The 19,838-nt window shown below is 24.6% G+C and overlaps 1 protein-coding gene across 1 annotated transcript in view; it reads left to right on the top strand.

Moving 5' to 3' along the window:
- The window catches only part of trol (terribly reduced optic lobes), a 97,624-nt gene that overhangs the window by 35,398 nt on the left and 42,388 nt on the right, over positions 1 to 19,838 (top strand). Inside the window, exon 7 of the mRNA XM_011496463.1 lies at positions 1,581 to 1,697. Coding sequence (XP_011494765.1) covers positions 1,581 to 1,697 — 117 coding nt within the window. The remainder of the gene's footprint in view (positions 1 to 1,580; positions 1,698 to 19,838) is intronic.

Raw genomic sequence — 19,838 nt, 5'->3', positions numbered from 1 at the left:
ATTCTAATCATTAAAAATAATATTATAATCATCTATCACTTCATTTGATTTATAAATATAACTTTTATAAGAAATATAATACAAATGTACACGAAACATAATATAAATGAAATATATTAAACGGAAAATTAATATAATTATGAAAAATATAACAATAAAATAAAGAATTTATGATTAATTTTTTCAATGTGTTATTTATTGTAATAAATGTTTGTTTTATTCTTTCATTAATCCAATATTTCGTTAATTTTTATTAAGTACTTATTAAATCAACTTAATATATTTTCAATAGATTTTATATATTCTATAAAATCAGTTTAGTTACTAACAGTATTCATTTGGTTAATAAATTTAAAAGTTCATATATTTTCAATTGTTTCTTTGATGATCTAAAATTTGTATTTCTGTAGAATTGATTTCATCATAGTATATAGTGTATAATTAATGATGATATCATAGTATATAATTAATTATGAAGATGTGACGTTATTATTTCGCAATATTTATTTTATTCTCTTCCCATTGTTAATAAATACATTTATCTAAAAGATTAATTTATACTTTTAAGTAATAGCGATACTGCATATATGGAAAATGTAATTTCTCAATATTTTTAATATAATTAATTTTTTATTGCAATAAAAAGCAACGTCTAATTGGAATGGTAGATTATTTTATATATATATATATTTTTTTTTATAGCTGTGAGCAATGATGAAACTTTGGTGTTTATATTTAGATAAATTACAACTGAATCTTTTATTAAATCTCTTATTCGGCCTATTATTTCTTCTATTTTAACAATTAAACGAGTCGAATAAATATATGAATATAAAATGTATACTGTTTCTTTCAGATATAATAAACTTTTATTGAAGGATATGAATATTTTTTTATGATTACTTGTTAGATTACTATAAATATGTTTTCGTTATTAAAATTGATTAAGTGCGATTTAAAAGTTTTTAAGTTATATTTCAAATAATTGTATATTATTTGTATATATTTAATTGTATATATATATTGCAATGTGGTGATCAAAATATTACATTTATATTAATATAAATTATTTTTGATATTCTGATATTTATTCCTTTAAGTATTAACAATGTGGCTGATAGTAAATTGTAAAATAAGCAATTAAGGAAATTTTAACAACATTATATTATTTATAAAAAAGTTTTTATCGAAATCAAGTAGATTATCGAATTTAATATGTTTTTTGTCTTTTTTATAAAAATCTATAAATTAAAATCCAATATATTATTACGTGTATTATTATATTTTTATATAATTCGGAATTTTTACCAGTTATTATTATTAGTAGTTTAGTAGCTATTGTTGTATTTATATTTGGATAATGCATTGTTATTTTATAATTCTACAAATAATTAAATATCCATAAAATTAAACTAGATATATAGGTTAGAAATAAAATTGCATATTATTTGAGAAGTTTATCAGAAAATCCTTGTTATATGTATTTTTCTACCAAATAAACATACATATACACATGATGTAAACACAGATAATCACATATACATACGTGCTCTTAAATAATTATATTATTTACTTTCTAGAGTGTCAATATGGAGAGATTGCCTGCGATATTTCTAGATGTATTTTGCAAACACAAAAATGCGATTTTAAATCTGATTGCGAAGATGGTAGTGATGAAATCGACTGCAAATATCCTAGTAAGTACAATAAAATGATTTTATATTATTATTATTATCCATAAGTAAAGAAAATAATAATTTTTCCTTTATCAATATTTATATAATTTAAAGCATATCAAACGAACAAAGTGAATAGATAAATGATTGCTGAATGATTATAAATGACTATATTTAAAATTTTTTGAATAGTTTTTATTACAGTTTTATTTATTATATTAAAACAAATTCTATAAAAAGTCTTTTAAATAATCAATGAAATAAATAGTTTAATTAAAGGGGTTCTTTAACAGTTTTTAATGTGTTTGTAATTTTTGTTAAACTCCTTCTATAGTAATTAAGATTAAGATAAAAATTAAGATTATTATTTTTTTTAACATAATTTCGTCAAGTTTCTTATAAAATAAAAATATTGTTGTATATAAATAATTTAAATACTTTATATTGTTATGATTAGCACAAGAAAATTTATGATTACAATTGAAATATAAGCACAAATTTGTTATATATATTAAATGTATTTTATATATAATATTAAATAATTATTATTAATAAATTATTTTATTTCATTTAATCTTTACGATTAAATTATAATATAAATACTTGGATTTTAGTACTTAATAAATTAATTTTATATTTCTATTAAAATTATTATACATATATTGGAGTTGAAATAACAATAAAAAGGTATTATTTTTAATCGTCAATATATTGTGTTATCGAAATATTTATTTAGTAGTTTACAGGAATTTTATCAAAATTTTTCTACATTAATTAATATGATAAAAATTAACTGATGATAAAAATGATTTGTTAAAAACGATCTTATTAATATTGAAAGTTTATTTTTTTAATTGACTTTTGTATTTAATTATTCCTTGCGATATTTTTTTTATATTTATAATATTTTAATATGAGAGTTATTATTTTTTGATAAATTAAAATTTATAAATAAGACTGTCATTTCTATAAACGTTAAATACATATATCATTTGTACAATAATATTAATATAAATTGTAAGTATATATTCTTTGTTACATTTTACCAACTTTTGATGATATAGAGAACTAGTCGGTAATGTTGATAATTGTAAATAAATAAATATATATATATATATATATATATATATATATATATATATATATATATTGATTTTCTTATTCGATAATGTAGAAAGTCAATTTATCATTATTAGTTTTTAACTTTCTGTTGATAATAGTCATGTAGTATATCAAGAACATCATGCAATGCTATTGGGTATCCATAGTATATATATATATATATATATATATATATATATATTTAAAAAGACAGTTTCAATGTTGTACCTAAGATAAAATGATAAAATGATAAGACTAAACCATTTTTATGAGACCAGCTTAAAATTTATACACATTTATACACAGTTAAACACGTGTCCGCGAGCACATATATATATCATATAATTAATTAAATTACTATGTTATTTATAATATATTTAATACCTAGTAATTGTTGTATTAACGTATTGAAAATATATACATTATATTAAGGGTCAATTTTTTTTTTTTTTCATAAAATCTAAAAGATAAGTTATGATTTCAAAATTATTATTAATTGACACAATTCCGTTAAGTGCTTGATGAAAGTAATTTAAGTCTTTAAAGTTCGTATTTGTATTCTTAATTTGTTATTCGTGTAGATAGTGTATTACGAAACCATATTTGTTTGAAGGATTTTTTAATAAAATTGTTTCAATAAAGATTATTATTATTGTTTAAAAATTAATTTAATGAGGGATGTAGGATTAAACAATTATATAAAAATATTTTTGATAAATGAAAATTATTTATGAACCAATATATTAATTTTGTTCGTACTATTTTCATTTTAAAACTCATTTATTTATGTTGGCTATTTACTATAAATCTTTATATAAAATAGCATTTTACTAATCATTAAAGTGAATATTTTTTTAAAATAACTTACTATTGATAAATTTTTATATAAATGCGAATTAATTATGTAACGTGAAATAACTATACGATTTACGATTTTTAGTTTCTATTTTGGAAAATATTAAAATTCTTCAACATAATATTTTATTAACCCATTGTTTTTTAAAAAAAATTTAAAATCCAACAGTTTCTTTAATATTATAATATAAATGCGCGAATTAAATATTTATTAGATAAATTAATATTTAAGTGTAATATTAATTAAAAACGAAATACCCATTATTCGAAACACTTGGTTACATAATTTATTACCTTATATTTTATATTATAAATTTCTTTATATATCTACTTTCCTATTATTTTTATAATATATTACCAAAAAGGTAGATTTTGCATGAATATATTTTTTAAATACACTGTTATTTATAAGATTAGATTTTTTGGTTATACACATTTATAATTCACGATGACGTAACTCATATAAGTTAATATCTGCATTATACGAAAAATAAGGCCAACAGCAGTCTCCTTATAGAATATAGACTAATGAATATTCAAAAAAGTCAAGAGTTTTTCGTCGGATTCTTCCTCATCTATGTTGCGATGTAGGCGTTAGCATATAAGATGCTGCAAATGACGCTGAAGTCTTATTTTAAGCCGATCCATCTGCATTACGAATCTCTTGTTTTCAGCATATGAAAAAAAAGTAAAGTATTCTAAAATATATACTATAAAATATATTCAACGTGAAAATATTCGTCAATAAATAAGTATATAACTATCTACTTCAAAAATTTGATGTAATATTCTTCGACTTTTTCAAGTCCCTTTACTTTGGATATTTTTTTGTCTAATAAATGTAATATCAATATAAATAATTTCTCATTAAGCGTATTACCTATTTCAAAAAAAGAAATTTATGCTTTTTTTCAAAGTTTTTTTTTATCTAATAACCTCCAGTCGTCACGCACAAAGGCACGGAAGCTAATATTTAATAATTGTATTGTATACAACACAATACGATCGATAAAACATCGAGCTATTCGCGACATCCGTACTTGCCTAATTAATATCTCCAATTTTAATAGGTGTTTCGTTTAGCTCAAATATTTTCTACTTTTAATAATTATAGTTATTGATTCTGTAACCCAAATTAAATAATTTTATATTTATTATAAATGGTATCTTATTTGTACATTATTTAAATTAATTTCTTTTTGTATATGTAATTTCTTTTTGGGCTGACTGTAAAGTTATTTACACGCTTATAATTAATCTTCAACCGCATATTTTTATTTATCGACATTTTTATTATTATGCTATCTGAATATTTTATATTTAATTTAATTTTATATGTTGCAATATGGTTACATAAATAGGCAAAAATAAGTTCACAAAAATAAGTTGTAAAAATCACAAACATAAGAAAGGATATGATATAAATAATACATAAATATATATGCTGCAATATATTAGTACTGTAGAAATTTAGAAATGTAAGTCATTACTTTAGGTAAGAAAGATATTTTAGAAAATGTAAAAATATAAGAAAAATACTTTAGAAAGAAAGAAAGAAAGAAAGAAAGAAATTTCTTATTATTTCATCGTTACAGAAAATAAAAAATCTTGGAAAATAATAAAAAAATAGATAATTTACTATTATGTATTCCAAGACAATTAATACATAAATCTATTTTACTGTTATAGAAAAGAATATTATATTTAGAGCTAAAACGATCTAGAGGTAACAAGGTATTAAATTTTTCCTGGTTTCTAAGATTTTCTTATAATTATAATTTTTTTTTTTCAATACTAAAGATCTTTATGTATATAGCACAAATTGAATTTAATATTCTAACAATTCTAAAAAGACTTTCGTTTACATTTTATTTGCTATGTACGTATATCTTTATAAAGCATATTAATATTTTTAAATTAATTAATACAATTGTGCTTGGAAACTATCTGTTAAATATTTCGTTCTTATAACGACATATTTTAAAATTATTATAAATAAAAATTCCATAGTTTTAAATATATTATTAAATATTGTTATAAATAATAATGGATGAATCAAATTTAATATTCTATAAGTGTATCATTATCAGTAGTTATTATATCATTGTCATTATCAGATATTCATTATCAGTAGTCATAATTCTATTTATTTTTTGTACTAGGATATTTTGAATTTGGTAAAAAAAATCTAACTTGATTTGCTTCGCATATACCTAAAGTGAAACTAGAATTCCTATAAATATTCTTGTAATAATAGAAACACGAATAGCAATAGCAATAATATTCGTATTCGTAGCAGACGTACGCGAAATTCAAATACGGTTATATTCGATTTTAATTGAGTAAAAATAACCTCATGAATTACTAATTAAAAAGAAAAATATTTTGATTTAATAGAAGATATTATGTTCTAATGTCTGAAGTTATAGAAATTTTATGTTAATAAAAATGTTAATCGGTAATACCTGTATGAATAATTGTAGATTTATTTTAACTAAAAAAATATTTAGATAAATTTTAATAATTTTCATCGATGTTAATAATAATGAAATTTTTATTAAATAAGTTGTATATATTTTAAACACGTGTTTCTTTTATTATATTTGACAAAAAATTATTTTTTATTAAATTGTATTTTTAACAAGTAAATAAAAATATTTCAAATATTTTAAAGCAATTTATATATTTAGAAATAAATCTTCTATAAATATTTTCATCAAACAATTACAGAAAGGCGTATTTGATGTAATACACAATCGTTACGATTAAAAAAAATTATATATATACGTAAAATAGTCAATTTTGGATTTGAATCCCAAAATTTATATTGTAATATTAATTAAGTAGTTGTTAAATATCATCGAGTAAAATTAAATTTCTTTAATGTATTTATTTTATAATTAAAATTATATATTTTTATTTTAACTACTATTCTTTATTTTAGTTAATATTTTATATATATGATTTATTATTTTGTTTTATTACAAATTCATTATGTTTTCATCGATAGGTCAATTGGTAGATTTATTTATTGAGAACTGAATAATATTAGAATTATTGAAATTAGAAAGAAATTGATATGAATCTAAAATAATAAAACATTCTTTTCAAAATTAGTTAAATTGATTTTACATTCTTTGTTGTTTGAAAGATGTAATAATTTTTGTTTAATAATAAATAATACTTTTTAGTATCAATAATGGAATAAATAAGGGATACAATTATATACGTTGCTTTCTGTATGATAAATATATTAAGAAAATTTTATTAGTTTAGCTATATATGGTATTTTTTCTTATAATGTTTATCGAACGTTTTAAGTAGTTGAGTGAAAATATTATGACTTTAAAACTGTAAACGTTGAAAGTAATCATGTTACCAGGCTGTTATCGAGCTGTACGACTAGATCGAATATTCTTGTAATTGGTCAACAGTGTTGTATGGGGGTATATATGTTGCATTTGAATAATAAATTGTAAAATTACTTTTATTGGAGAACAAATTATTTTACTTAAAATATTGATTTTAAATTTTTATTAACTTTAGTTTTTATTAACTATTTCCATTTTTCGTCAAAGTATATTAAAATTATTTATGGAGAGATTTTTACTTTTTAAGTTAATAAAAAACAATTTAGACCTTGAAAATGTATTAATATTTGTTATAAGTAAAATTTAAATACAAAAATTTTTGAGTCAATAAACTTTTCCGATTAATCGATCATAGTACTTATATTTAATTATTCAGAAATTTTGATACAGTTGCATTTTTAAAAGCATATTTTCATTTAAAATACAGTAATTTTAAATTATTTAGTTATTAGAAATTATTATTAATGACTATATTATTTATTAATTAATATACATCATTATTTATAGGTAATAACTGTATAAACAATATATGATATAAAAATGAAAAGTCAAACTAATTTTCTTTTTGAATAACAGATTTTAAAAATAAATTAGGCCGATGAATGTATTTTTATAAACATTAATTTTGTTATACATTTTTTTACGCTTTATCTAAATAGTTGTTATAGTGAATAGTAAATAGTTACAATGTGTAATATTATTATAATATCCTTATCTAATTATTTGGTAATATTTTCTGTTGCTTATATGATAATTTCTACATAAAATCTAAAATGTAAAAATAACTCACTAAGTTCCAACTTGAATTATAAAAACGTAAGGCTTAAACATAACTTAAGTTTATCTGTAATTAAAACAAGTTTATTATTAATTTCATAAGTCTTTAAAAGTGACTAACTAAGCTTCATATTTTTATTCGTTAAATGGAATAGATCATTCTCATTAAAAACTTCGATATTTTGTGTACTGTTTTAAACATTAAATCTTCAAATAACAATAGAAGACTGAAATAAGGTAATCATTTTATGACAACCGTTGTCTTAATAAAAGTTATATAGAAAGTGTAGAGGAAATAGATGAACGTATGTAAATGCATTAATATAGGAACGTAAATTGAAACAAAATTCATAAGATTAAGTGTCATTGAGTTCGAAGTTCTTGTTTTGTTAATAAAAACATTCAAGCATTTTTATAGTAAAATATAACCATTTTCATCAATTTTTTATTTAACTATTTTAGTTATTTCTAAACTCTAATTTTTGTAATATCTTTTATATTTATATGAATTTACATATTTTTGTATCGTGATTAATAATAAAATGAAATAAATTAGTATTATATTTAATGTATATAGTTTATATATATATATATATATATCATTACGGAAAATATATTAACAAATATATTTTAATAGTATACCTTATTAATGCTTGAGAAACACGGTTTTTCTAATTATTGAATTTTTAAATTTTTTTTTTTGTTTTATTATCTTATATTATTAAATTTTAATCTTATTATATTTTAAGTACATAACATTAGACGAACAAAATAAAATGTAAATATAATTTTACGCGTCAAAAAACAGTTTTTAATTTCTATTTAATAAATATTTATATATTAAAAATCTTAAAGTAAAATTGTCTATAAAAATTGAGTTAAATTCAGTTGTAATGCAATGTAATTATTTCTATACCTTATGTAAGTAAATTTATATAACTTCTATTGTACATTTAGATAAATCTTATTGTAAAGTATATGAGTCTTACGATAAAAGTATTTATAAACATTAAGTCGATGTTAGTTGTAATTCAATGTATTCATCAGTATATCATCATCTAAGATATCGCAATTTAAATTTCAATTGAAGTTATTAGAATACATATAAATATACTATTAAATAATATAGACGAACGAAATACAAATAAAAAAGTAGATTTTCTTGATTTGATATTATATGTTGTATATATTCATAAGTTATAAAGCTCATATAGAGCATGTAATACTTATATTGATTCTACGTAGCTTTTATTTTGAGTTATTTTAAATCAGTTTAGTATATATGCAAAAAAAATATATATATATTCACGATTTAAAATCATTCTTTATGTGTAACGAATCAGTTTGATTGTATAATATATATATATATATATATATATATATATATAAATTTTAAATAATAATAACAATATATATATATATATTGTTATACTTATATTAATATTTATGAAAACATAAAAAATGATATGTATATAGTGTATATACAGATATTCGTGATATTGAGAAATTCATTATTACTTTATAATAAATAGATATAGAAAAAATTTTCAAACTTAACTTCTTACAGCGAGTACATTTGAAAATAATTAATAAAAATAATTATTTAAATAATGTATTTTTGAAACTGAAAGTGTACGTTTTAAGAAATATCATTTACATTCATTTACTTGTAATTGAAAATAAAATTTCTAAATTCTTTATCTATTATTATTCAATAAATTAATTGAAAAAATGTGTAAAACATATTTGGTTATTTTGTATTCATTAATTGAATAGTTTGAAAAATCATCGAAACTATGCAATCATACTTGATAGCATTATTTAAGTTATTTAACTTTTAGAAATAAGTGTGCTCTAACCTTCAAAATGATTAAATCTTTTATTATAAGAAAAAGTCCTAAACATAAACATGTATATGTACACGTATATTACTTATATTCTGTATATTATATACAATGTTTAACATATATTTACATTTATACATTCACTATGTATTTACTATTTAATTAATATATACTCGCTATACAGAATGTATTTCAGCAGAGGAATTATTATTAAATATGGTAGTAATTAAATAAAATTTTATGAAGTTTCCTTTATTAAACAATTCTTATCAACGCACATATGTGTTATTTATTAGTTAACGTTGAAATATTATAGTACTAGTGTATTTAATTTTTCGAATTTTTACAGTTGTAATGACTTGTGTGATACTATCAACAGACCCTTGGTATATTTAGAAGTTCGGAATGACACTGGAAGCGAGGAAAAGCCAGATTGGTGGGCGTTACTTGCTTTTGCTCTCACGTACTTGCTACACGTACACATCCCTTTAATCCCCTGTTGTGGTGTTGCATTCGCGTTATTACTGATTTTTTGCAATTTACATACTTCTCAGCGAGGGAACAGCACAGCGGTGTCCTTTGTTTATATAGTCAAATGCCCCGCCATAATTGAAAGCTGTTTTTATGATTTTAAAGCAAATGGCGTTCTTTTAATTTTGTTATTTTGATTAGAAATACTTAATCATGAATTGTAAAATAAATTGTTTTTTTTTAATTTATACTTATTGTGTCTATACGTATTGTGAAACTTTTTGTCATTTTTAATTAAGTCCAAGGTTTTAGACTATTCAACTATGAGATCGATTCAGAGTATTCTATAGTTACTTTTTTCCCCACCTTTATAATAGTAATACTTTCATTAATATTTCTTATAATTTAACTAATATTATGTTATGATCAATCCGTAGTGGAGATTCTGTATTAGAATATTATAAGATACATTATTTGAATTTAAAATTTAGTGAAAATAATAAACATTTATAGCATTTCATATTTTAATACATTTTTACACTATGAGAAAGAGGGCGAGTGGGAACAAAAATAAAATTTCGTTACAAAGTGATTATTTTTTAAAAGCTTTTTATTATAAACAAAACACATAGATCTTATTTAAGATTCTATGTAACATTGATTGCTCTACTCTTGAATTTACTTGAGTTCTGTTACAATTGTTTTTTTTTCTTTATTATCTTTATTATTTTTAATATATAATATATACTAAATGTATGCATAACTTCATAAAAAGATTTATTATAAGAATATTTACAAATATACATTTTTATAAGGGGCGTATTTGCAATATTTTACTTCTTCATCTATAAATTAATAATATTTTATTATATTAATTTTGGAATATTTATTTTTAATTTAGTCAAGTGATATTCAAATCTTATAATTTTTCACACTTAATTAGATAATTTACTTCAGTGATCAATATAAATATATTACGATTGAAGTTTGTATTATAATATAAAAAATTTTTTATTTTTTTATGTGTACAGTATTATTTTTAGTCGCTTAATTAGTAACTGAAATGAAATGGATGAAAGTATATTATTAATAATTTTATTTTTTAATTTAATATAAAATTGTTTATAAATTTTTCATTTGATCGAAAATAATATAATGTTTACATATAACTAACTAGTTTGATAAATATATTGAAAAAAAAAAAAAATTTATATATATTTGAAAAATTTCTAAATAAAAAATAAAAAGGAATATTCATTTATGAAATAAAATTATGAGTGCTGATATTTTATTGAAAAAGCCATTGTTGCAAATAATTTCTTGGTATATCTTATTGTTTTCTTCGAAATTTTAAATTGCTCATAAAAAGTATAGAGATAAAATTTTTATTAAATTTTGGTAGTATAATGAGTTGATAAAAGTATCTCGTTGAAACTTATCTTTAATGCGAATGGCATATGGCCTTTAAATTTATTATAAATCTTTTATTTCCTTTGAAACCTACGGCATATGTATTACGTAATTTTATTTATGTAATTTTATAACATATTATATAATTATATAAATAGATAATAGAAGTAACATAATTTTTCAATAAAATACTTTACATTTCTTATTATACTAGCATTGACCTTGACTAGCATATAATTAAGCTTAGCTAAGTTATATTTTTAAATTTCAATAATATATTAGCTTTTCAATAATATATTAGTTGGCATAATAATTGTATTGTTTTTAAATAATTAACAAAAGATATGTTACGCTATTTCCAATAGAATTTTAATGTTAGTATAATATGGAAGATTATCATTACACATATGCAATTCAACGTGAACAATTATTATAGAATATATTTAGACATAGAATATTATCAATGTTTTGAAAATTCAATAAAATTGTATAATATAAGATTGTAGTGTGAAATTAAGTCTACGAATATTTATAGTATATTTAATAAGAGTCATTGCAACGATTACTTAACGATAATCAAGTAATTACATTTTCATGCCTTGTAAAAGAGTTAGAGGCCGTTCAATTATAGGAATATATCGATGAATTAGACATTACATGATTCGTTAACACCCAATCGCTAAAAGCAGAAATTCGTGCTTAGTAAAAAGTGCTTGTATATCTTTCGGCAGAATGCTTGTAAAGTCCGACTGTCGCTCTTTAAAATAGCCGTCACACGTTTGAAAATCAGAAAAGTTTAAATAAAATAAGTTTCGAAACGTGCCTTTATTGAGTTGAGAAGGAAACCGACAGCCAGACAAGGAGCGAGACACTCTGCTCCAATCACGAGTTGCCGGCACACTCGGGTTTACGTCCTTGCATTGAATGAGAAAGTAATTTTCGACGTAACCACTGCGTACCGAGCACGTCTTCCTTCGCAACGGGTATTTATTTATTCAAGCACAACTTGCATCGCATCTCCATGCTAATAAAGTTTTTTCTTCCTCGTACGCACTCTCGCACATTTTGCTCCCTTCTTTCGCGCGCTTTCTCGTTTCTTCCCCGCACGTGCTTTTATCTTCAGTCAATACCGTTGCCTTAATATTCCTTCAAGAGAGGGATCGTCAAGTTTGGAAGAAACTTAAGTTTATTTTTGTTATTTTAGGAACGACTCGAATTATTTATTAAATCAATTGCTCATGCACATTTATGATACAATCGGATAATAAATTAGATATCGATATATTAGTAATCTTAATACGAACTGTTAAATTATTTATGTATTTATAAAGTACTTACATATTGAATTTAACGATATTCGCTTTCAAGGTATGTGGAAACGATTTTTAATTCAAAACACACGTTATAACATACATACAATTACATAGGAAATTCACAATTGTTTTGTTCTTCACTTTGTCCTCGCCCATTTTTTCTGCTATTACTTCATCTATATATTTGTTAATCGTTTAGAATGATAGTTTTAATTACTGTAATAATAATCAATAAATTTGTATAATAAGAAAATATAATTAGAAAATATATAATAAATTTATCGGAGTAAAACATTTCTTATTTGAGCAAAAGATTATAAAATAAAAACTTTAAAATAAATATAAAAAAAAAATCTGTAATTGAACAATATAATAGTTCAGCGTCAATTTTTTATTATTATATTTTTAAATTTAAATTGGAATTCATTTTAATAATTCTTGCGATTCGAGTATATGTAGTTTTTGAGATTAGTAAAAGTTCTATATAAATAATCTGACGTTATTTTTTTGAAATTATGTGAATGATTAAAATATTAATTAATTAATTTAAATATTAAATATCTGCATAATTTCATTGCATTTTTTTGTTTTGTTAAAAATTACAAATAATGGAAGTAAAGTAAAATTGTTTTTAATATTTCAATTTTTATGTTGCATAAAATACAGTTTAATATGTAAATCTCAAATTGAATGTCGAATGTTAATTTATATTCCTATGATTTATTTATTTTTATTCAAGTCAATAATAGTGTTTAAAAATCAAATTAACCTTGTCGTTATATATATAGTTGAATAAAAATTAATATTATGTATTCCTTTCACTAATTGTTGTTATTGAGACTTAAAACAACTATTTACACTTGTAATTTTAAATTAAAATATTTGACATAATTTTTTAATTATTATATATAATTTTATCAAAAAAATTTTCTTAACATTAGAATTTGACTTTTATTCTTTGTTTTTTTTTTATTTTTAATAATTTTATTTTATAAGTTAACGAAAATAAATGAGAAATATAGGACATAAAAAGACGCGGTAATACGACTATACTGCGTAAGTCATAATATCTATTTTAAAAAAAGAGGACAAGACTGCAGATCTATGATGCCAGCACATTTACTGTTAAATAATTGATATTTATTGCATATGGAATAATTAAAAATATTCTATATTCATAATATTAATCTATAGTATTTAACCGTTCATAAACCATACACACACACACACAACCCCACACACACACGCGCGCACGCACACACACGCACGCACGCACGCACATTTATTTACCTAATTTTCAAATTTTAGTTTTGTAAGGGTTTTATTTACTTTTTAATTAAAATAAAATAATTTAATAAATAGACTGAGAAATATAATATTAATTAATAAACCATGTCTATTATTAATTTTAATAATCAATTTTTGTAAAATTTCGTTTATTATGTTTATTTATTTATTATTTATTGATTTATGTATTTAAACAGTTATTATATTACAAAAAAAAAATCTAAAAATAGAACAAATTGTTGAACAATACAATTTCATATAAAATTTTATATATAAAACGTTTTTGGCTCTAATATTTAAGATTTTTCTTTAACTATTGAGTTTGAACAAGATAGTGTAGAATTTATAAAATATTTTTAATAATCGTAAATATTCATATAAGTTTTTAAGCGACTTAACGCTTTATTTTTGAATTTCTTTTGCTTTTCCTTGCATCGTTAAATTGATGGCGTAAGTTAGCAAATTATAAATATGTTTCTTAGGAATTCATAGAAGTTGAGTACGAAGTAATTTTAGTAATTTATATGTGTGTTTAAAATAGTAAAGTTTATACATGCATGTTTGAACTGTCATTTCTAACTTCAGTTAAAGCGTTAACTAACGAAACAATAAAAATCAAGTAAGATTCGACTGTCAACACATAGAACACACGCTGCTCGTAGCTTTTTATCAGAAAGATGTTTAATTAATTTATAGTTTATAACGTATACTATTGTGGGTCATATCGTTTTAAATTAATGAGTGAATCTAGCTCGATATTAATAATACTAGATGGGTCACAATGATATACAAACATTTTAAATGCTTAAATTATTTATTTACAGCGATAAAAAAAAAACGCTATATTGAAAAATGAAAATTGTACAAATAGTTTTTAAGAACAAAAGAATAATAAAATTTTATTGTTATTTAAATAAAATTTGTTATTCTAAGAAGTAAGAAGTGTTAATTTGATCGTATTATCAAGAAAGGCAGTAAGCCGAAGATCATGAACATAAAATACGTCATAGCTTAGGTCATTGAATCTCGTCATCCTCAAATGATGAAAACCAATCGCAATAAGTGTTTATGCGTATGTGTCTAAGAAATTGCAGGAATACTGAATCGCATAATTATGAGCTAAATAAATCGTTAGACATAAAAGAAAGATAAAAGCTTTTATTATGTCGTAAATAAGATTAAAAATGTCTTTAAAGACCGTATATGAAAAATGCAAGCTCACGATTTTAATAATAGGTTTGTGTAATAGATCGCAATTTTTCTTAAATTGCAGTTGAGAATAAGTACTTGCTCTAGCAGTAATTTCCCCTACTGTAATGTCGGATATTTTTGTATCAGCAGAGTAATCGGAATCCTACGCGTAATTTTTTTGGTACTGGGATTTCGGTATTGAGTAACATTATCAAATCAAATTCTTAAAGTAATAATAACTTTGATTTTAGAATATTACGTTATTGCGTATCATTAATATCATAAAAAGAGAATAATTTTATTAGGCAATTTTCATTTATTAAGTATTATTATATTATTATATAACATTTTTTTTTTAATCAAGATTTGATAATTATTAATCAGTATTTTATATTTTTATTATTGCAGTGTTTATACACGCATGCATACAAACATACCCACCCACTCACACCCACATCCACACCCGCGCCCACACGTGTGCATGTGTGCGTGTGTGTGTGTTTTTAAAGTGTAAATTAATAATAAGCGAAAAAATAATTAATCGATTGAATAATCTCAATTAAAAAATATTTACAAATTTAATATTCTATTGTCACAAAGCTATATGATCAGAACTAAATAATTATAGCTTATAATCATATATTGCTTTCGTTATGTTTGATGGGACTTTGATTAAACTTAAAATTAAAATTAAAAAATTTATCGAATTAATTTAATAGCAATAAATTGTATCATTGAAAATGGCTTATATCTTTAGAAATTGCGAATACAAATGATATTCGATTGGTTTGGAACTATAAAAATAAAAATTGCCTAGTATAGTTATTTTAATATTGCGTTGTTATAATAATAAATATTTGTAGGTAAAATAATCAAGCTCGTTCGAAGTTGCGAAATTAAAAATATCTCATCATTGAAATAATCGCTGACAATAGAATTGTAACGTCGCCAATTTAGTTGATTTATTGGTAATTCATGGATTGAATATTATCGAACAGTCTTCTTTTAAAGATATTCAACAAATTATTAATTACGACTCTGTTATTGTGTGGCATTAAACGCTCAATATTATGCGCTGTTTTTCTCGCACGATTATTGAATCGAGCATAAATAAAATGAGCATAATAATCTTCAAGTTAGTAGAGCACATATCAATTCGCATTTAAATACAATCAATGCTCCGTTTACACCAAAAGTATAATGTACAGTTGGCGCGAATATGAGAAGGGACCAAAGAATGTGCTGCTATAGAGTTCAAACTGTAACCTACGAGTGCTAAGCATGTAACGTGTAAGCACGCAAACTAAATTGTGTATGCAGCCGTAAAAGATAAGTACAATAAGTGGACTGATGGTAATGAAGATTGGTAAAGGTATCTGCGTCCAAGACTTTAATTTTACGATTGACAATATCGAGTAGTAAATTGATGGGAAAAACATCAAAATCATATTCAATCTAACTTTTACTTTATTAGTATAATTCTGTATATCTGAATTATCAATTGTATATTGCATCCGAATACTCAAATTATATTTTTAATTAATTTCGAAAAATTAGAAAGCGTTTCCCATACTGCGTGAGCATACTCTTATTGCACTGCAGTCCCAACCATTAAATGCAAATTTACAAATAGAATATAATAAAAGCTGCGGTTCGTGTGTCGTTTAATATTTTTATCATCGTCTATGAGTGGAGGAGCGCTCAAGCCCATTGTTTATAGGAGTATGTTTACTTTTTAAGCGAGCGAGCGAGCGGGGTAAGAAGAAAAGGTAAGTTGCCGAACGTTCCGGTAGATATCAGTTTGATTAAGCAGGGGCTGCGCGAGAATACTAACGCTGAGTTTAGCTAGCTACGAGTAAAGCGGTATCGAGGCCTAAGCTCAAGTTTCGCAGAGGAGTCAAGTTGAAAAGGCGAAGAGACGCTGGAGCGCATACGACGAGCCGATCTTTCTTTCTCGAGCTCCACGGCTTTTCACGCGGGCAAAGTTCAAGTAGCGCAGGTACTCGGGTAGAGCACGAAGCCAAGCGAAAAGGAGGAGGATGAGGAGGAGAAAGAGGATGAGGAGGAGGAGAAAGAGGAGGAGGGGGAGAAAGAGGAGGAGGAGGAGGAGGAGAAAGAGGAGGAGGAGGATGAGGAGATGGACTAAGAGGAGATGGACTAAGAGGAAGAGGGCCGAAGCATGCGCGTCTTTTGCGCACCTTCTAACGGAGAATTCGCCGTGGCGCGCCGCATACCTCCGCCTTGGTGATGGTCTGCCTGCTTCCGAATGCCGTCGTTCGTGGACCACCCCTCTCCCCTCCTGTATCTCTCCTGCTTTCTCTTGCTTTTACTCGGACGTTAGGTTACCCCGCGAAGGCAAAGGAACGAGCGTGAGCAGGAGTCGGAGCAGGGGCGAATTTAACGATATTGCGTCGGGACCGGGAACCAGGATCGGCGTCTTGCGGCTCGATGGAAGGAGACGCGAAGCAGACGCAAAGAAGTCGAAAGTGTTGGATGGCTGACCGTTGCCTCCCACGCGGCCGCTGCCGTTGCTGCTACCGAGTGCCGGCGACCCGTTGACAGTGGCGGGGAAGGTGGGGGGCGAGGCTCGTCAGCAGCTTCAGTGCTCGGCTTCGCGGCGTCACTACCAGTTCACCAGTCCGGCCGACGCGGGCTGCGCGATCACTTCTCTTTCTTCGAAAGAGCGCGAGAGCCAAGCTCGAGTGACCTTTCTTTCCGAAACCTCGGAGCCGCCGTCTCGAGCGCTTCCTTAGCCTCCTAAAGATGAAAAAAGCCAATCGCTCCCATCGGCGCTCCTTTAACTAGTTTGCGCCGCCGATTGCCGCGCATCCCAGTCGCTAACCCTGACGATCTCAAGGTAACTCAAATTCCTTTCACCTATTGTACTCGTCTATTCGTTCGGTTCATTCAATAGGGCTTTCGCTAGGGCTGTCCCTCGATCGTACTAAGGAAGATTATCTACTTGTGAATTTCGCAATGCGACTTTACTTGTCTTTATCGGGAAAGCGTGTAATTGTTCGAGCGGACCTCTTTTCTAAAAATCCTGCCGCGGCAACAATGCGCGCGCTCTTTGCTCTTGCTGCTTTGTTTCGTATTTACGCGCGCCCCGGCCAAGCTGTTTGCGTCTGCAAACAATCGAAGAAAAATTTTGAATATCGATGGAGTTGTAAGCGCAACGGGTAGATTCCATATTATATTCTAATAAGTATGAGGTTTTTTATTATTATAATCGCTGATGTAGCATTTGTCGTTTGCTTATTATTATAACTTTACTTTCAACCTCAAGGCGTTGCCGCACAAAGTTTAATTCAATTTTGCACTACAGTTATAAACATTAATAAAGGATATTTGCAATACTTTAATGTCAACATTTAAATAAGAATAATTGATAATCGAGTTCTTTAAAGAAAAAGGGTCAATTTTCCTTTGCACGTTTATTTAAAGCTTATTTCCTTATTATTATCTTATGAGCATCTGCATGGTTTTAATACCGCAATTCAAAACACGTGTTCAGTAGTCGGTTGGCTACTGCTTAACCAAGCAATATCTAAATTAATTCTGGCAATAAACATGAAGGATTGAATTTTAAAATATTTTATTAATTCAAATACTTATTTTACGAACGAATGCTGCTGCTTAGATTATTTCATTTACTCGTATTTAGTTATAGAAATTCATGCGAGTATAGTCATTTATGTATATGTTAATAGATGTTGTTCTCAGATTTTCCAAAACTTTCAGAAATATCGAGCCATCATTGGTTTTCACTTTGTGCATAATTCTGTAAACAGATAAGTGAAGTCTGATTGGTTTAGCCGTGCTTTGGTAAATTTTCCGACGCTGAAACCAACGATATAAATTAAGAATTAAACTGTCAGCAGTATATTTAATATACAAAGAAAATGGCGTTTTAAATACTTGTTAAATTTATCATTATACTAAAAATAAGCATCTTAAAGACTTTTGTACTCAATTTTATAAATATTTAGTGCAATGATCTGAATACCATTGTATTTCTTCGGAGTCTAAGATAAATTTGTCTATTTGTATCCAGGTAAAACTACAAAAATAGATTATTCAATGCATACATTACTGTATAATTAGAACCATGTAGATTAAGAGTTAATACGCAGGAAATGTTTTGAATAAATAAGAGCATAGAAAAGAATGCTAGAGCTATTTTTCACATTAATGATGTTATATGCATCATTCATACGTCTGCAGATTTACGAAAATCAAGATGGAATTGTCAGGGGTGCAACTAATAATCTACATTCTATTCTCAATTTCCATCAATCAAAGTTTCGCCGATAGACGAACATACAATGAAGGAGGTAATTATATCTCAATTTCTTTTTTTTCTTTTAATGTTATAGGATAATTTTTAGTATTTCTTTAAATGTATAATTTAATTAACCTTAAACATATTATTTGAATATTGATTTCAATTCGAAATACTTTTCTACAAATAAACGTACATAGTAAACCTAGTAAAAGTTAAATTAATTATATCATTGCTAGTTGTAATATTATTTTATCGTT

Source organism: Ceratosolen solmsi, unplaced genomic scaffold, assembly GCF_000503995.2.
Source record: "Ceratosolen solmsi marchali unplaced genomic scaffold, CerSol_1.0 scaffold29, whole genome shotgun sequence".
NCBI classification, from domain to species: Eukaryota; Metazoa; Arthropoda; class Insecta; order Hymenoptera; family Agaonidae; genus Ceratosolen; species Ceratosolen solmsi.
This window is presented reverse-complemented; position numbering and strand designations above follow the sequence as displayed.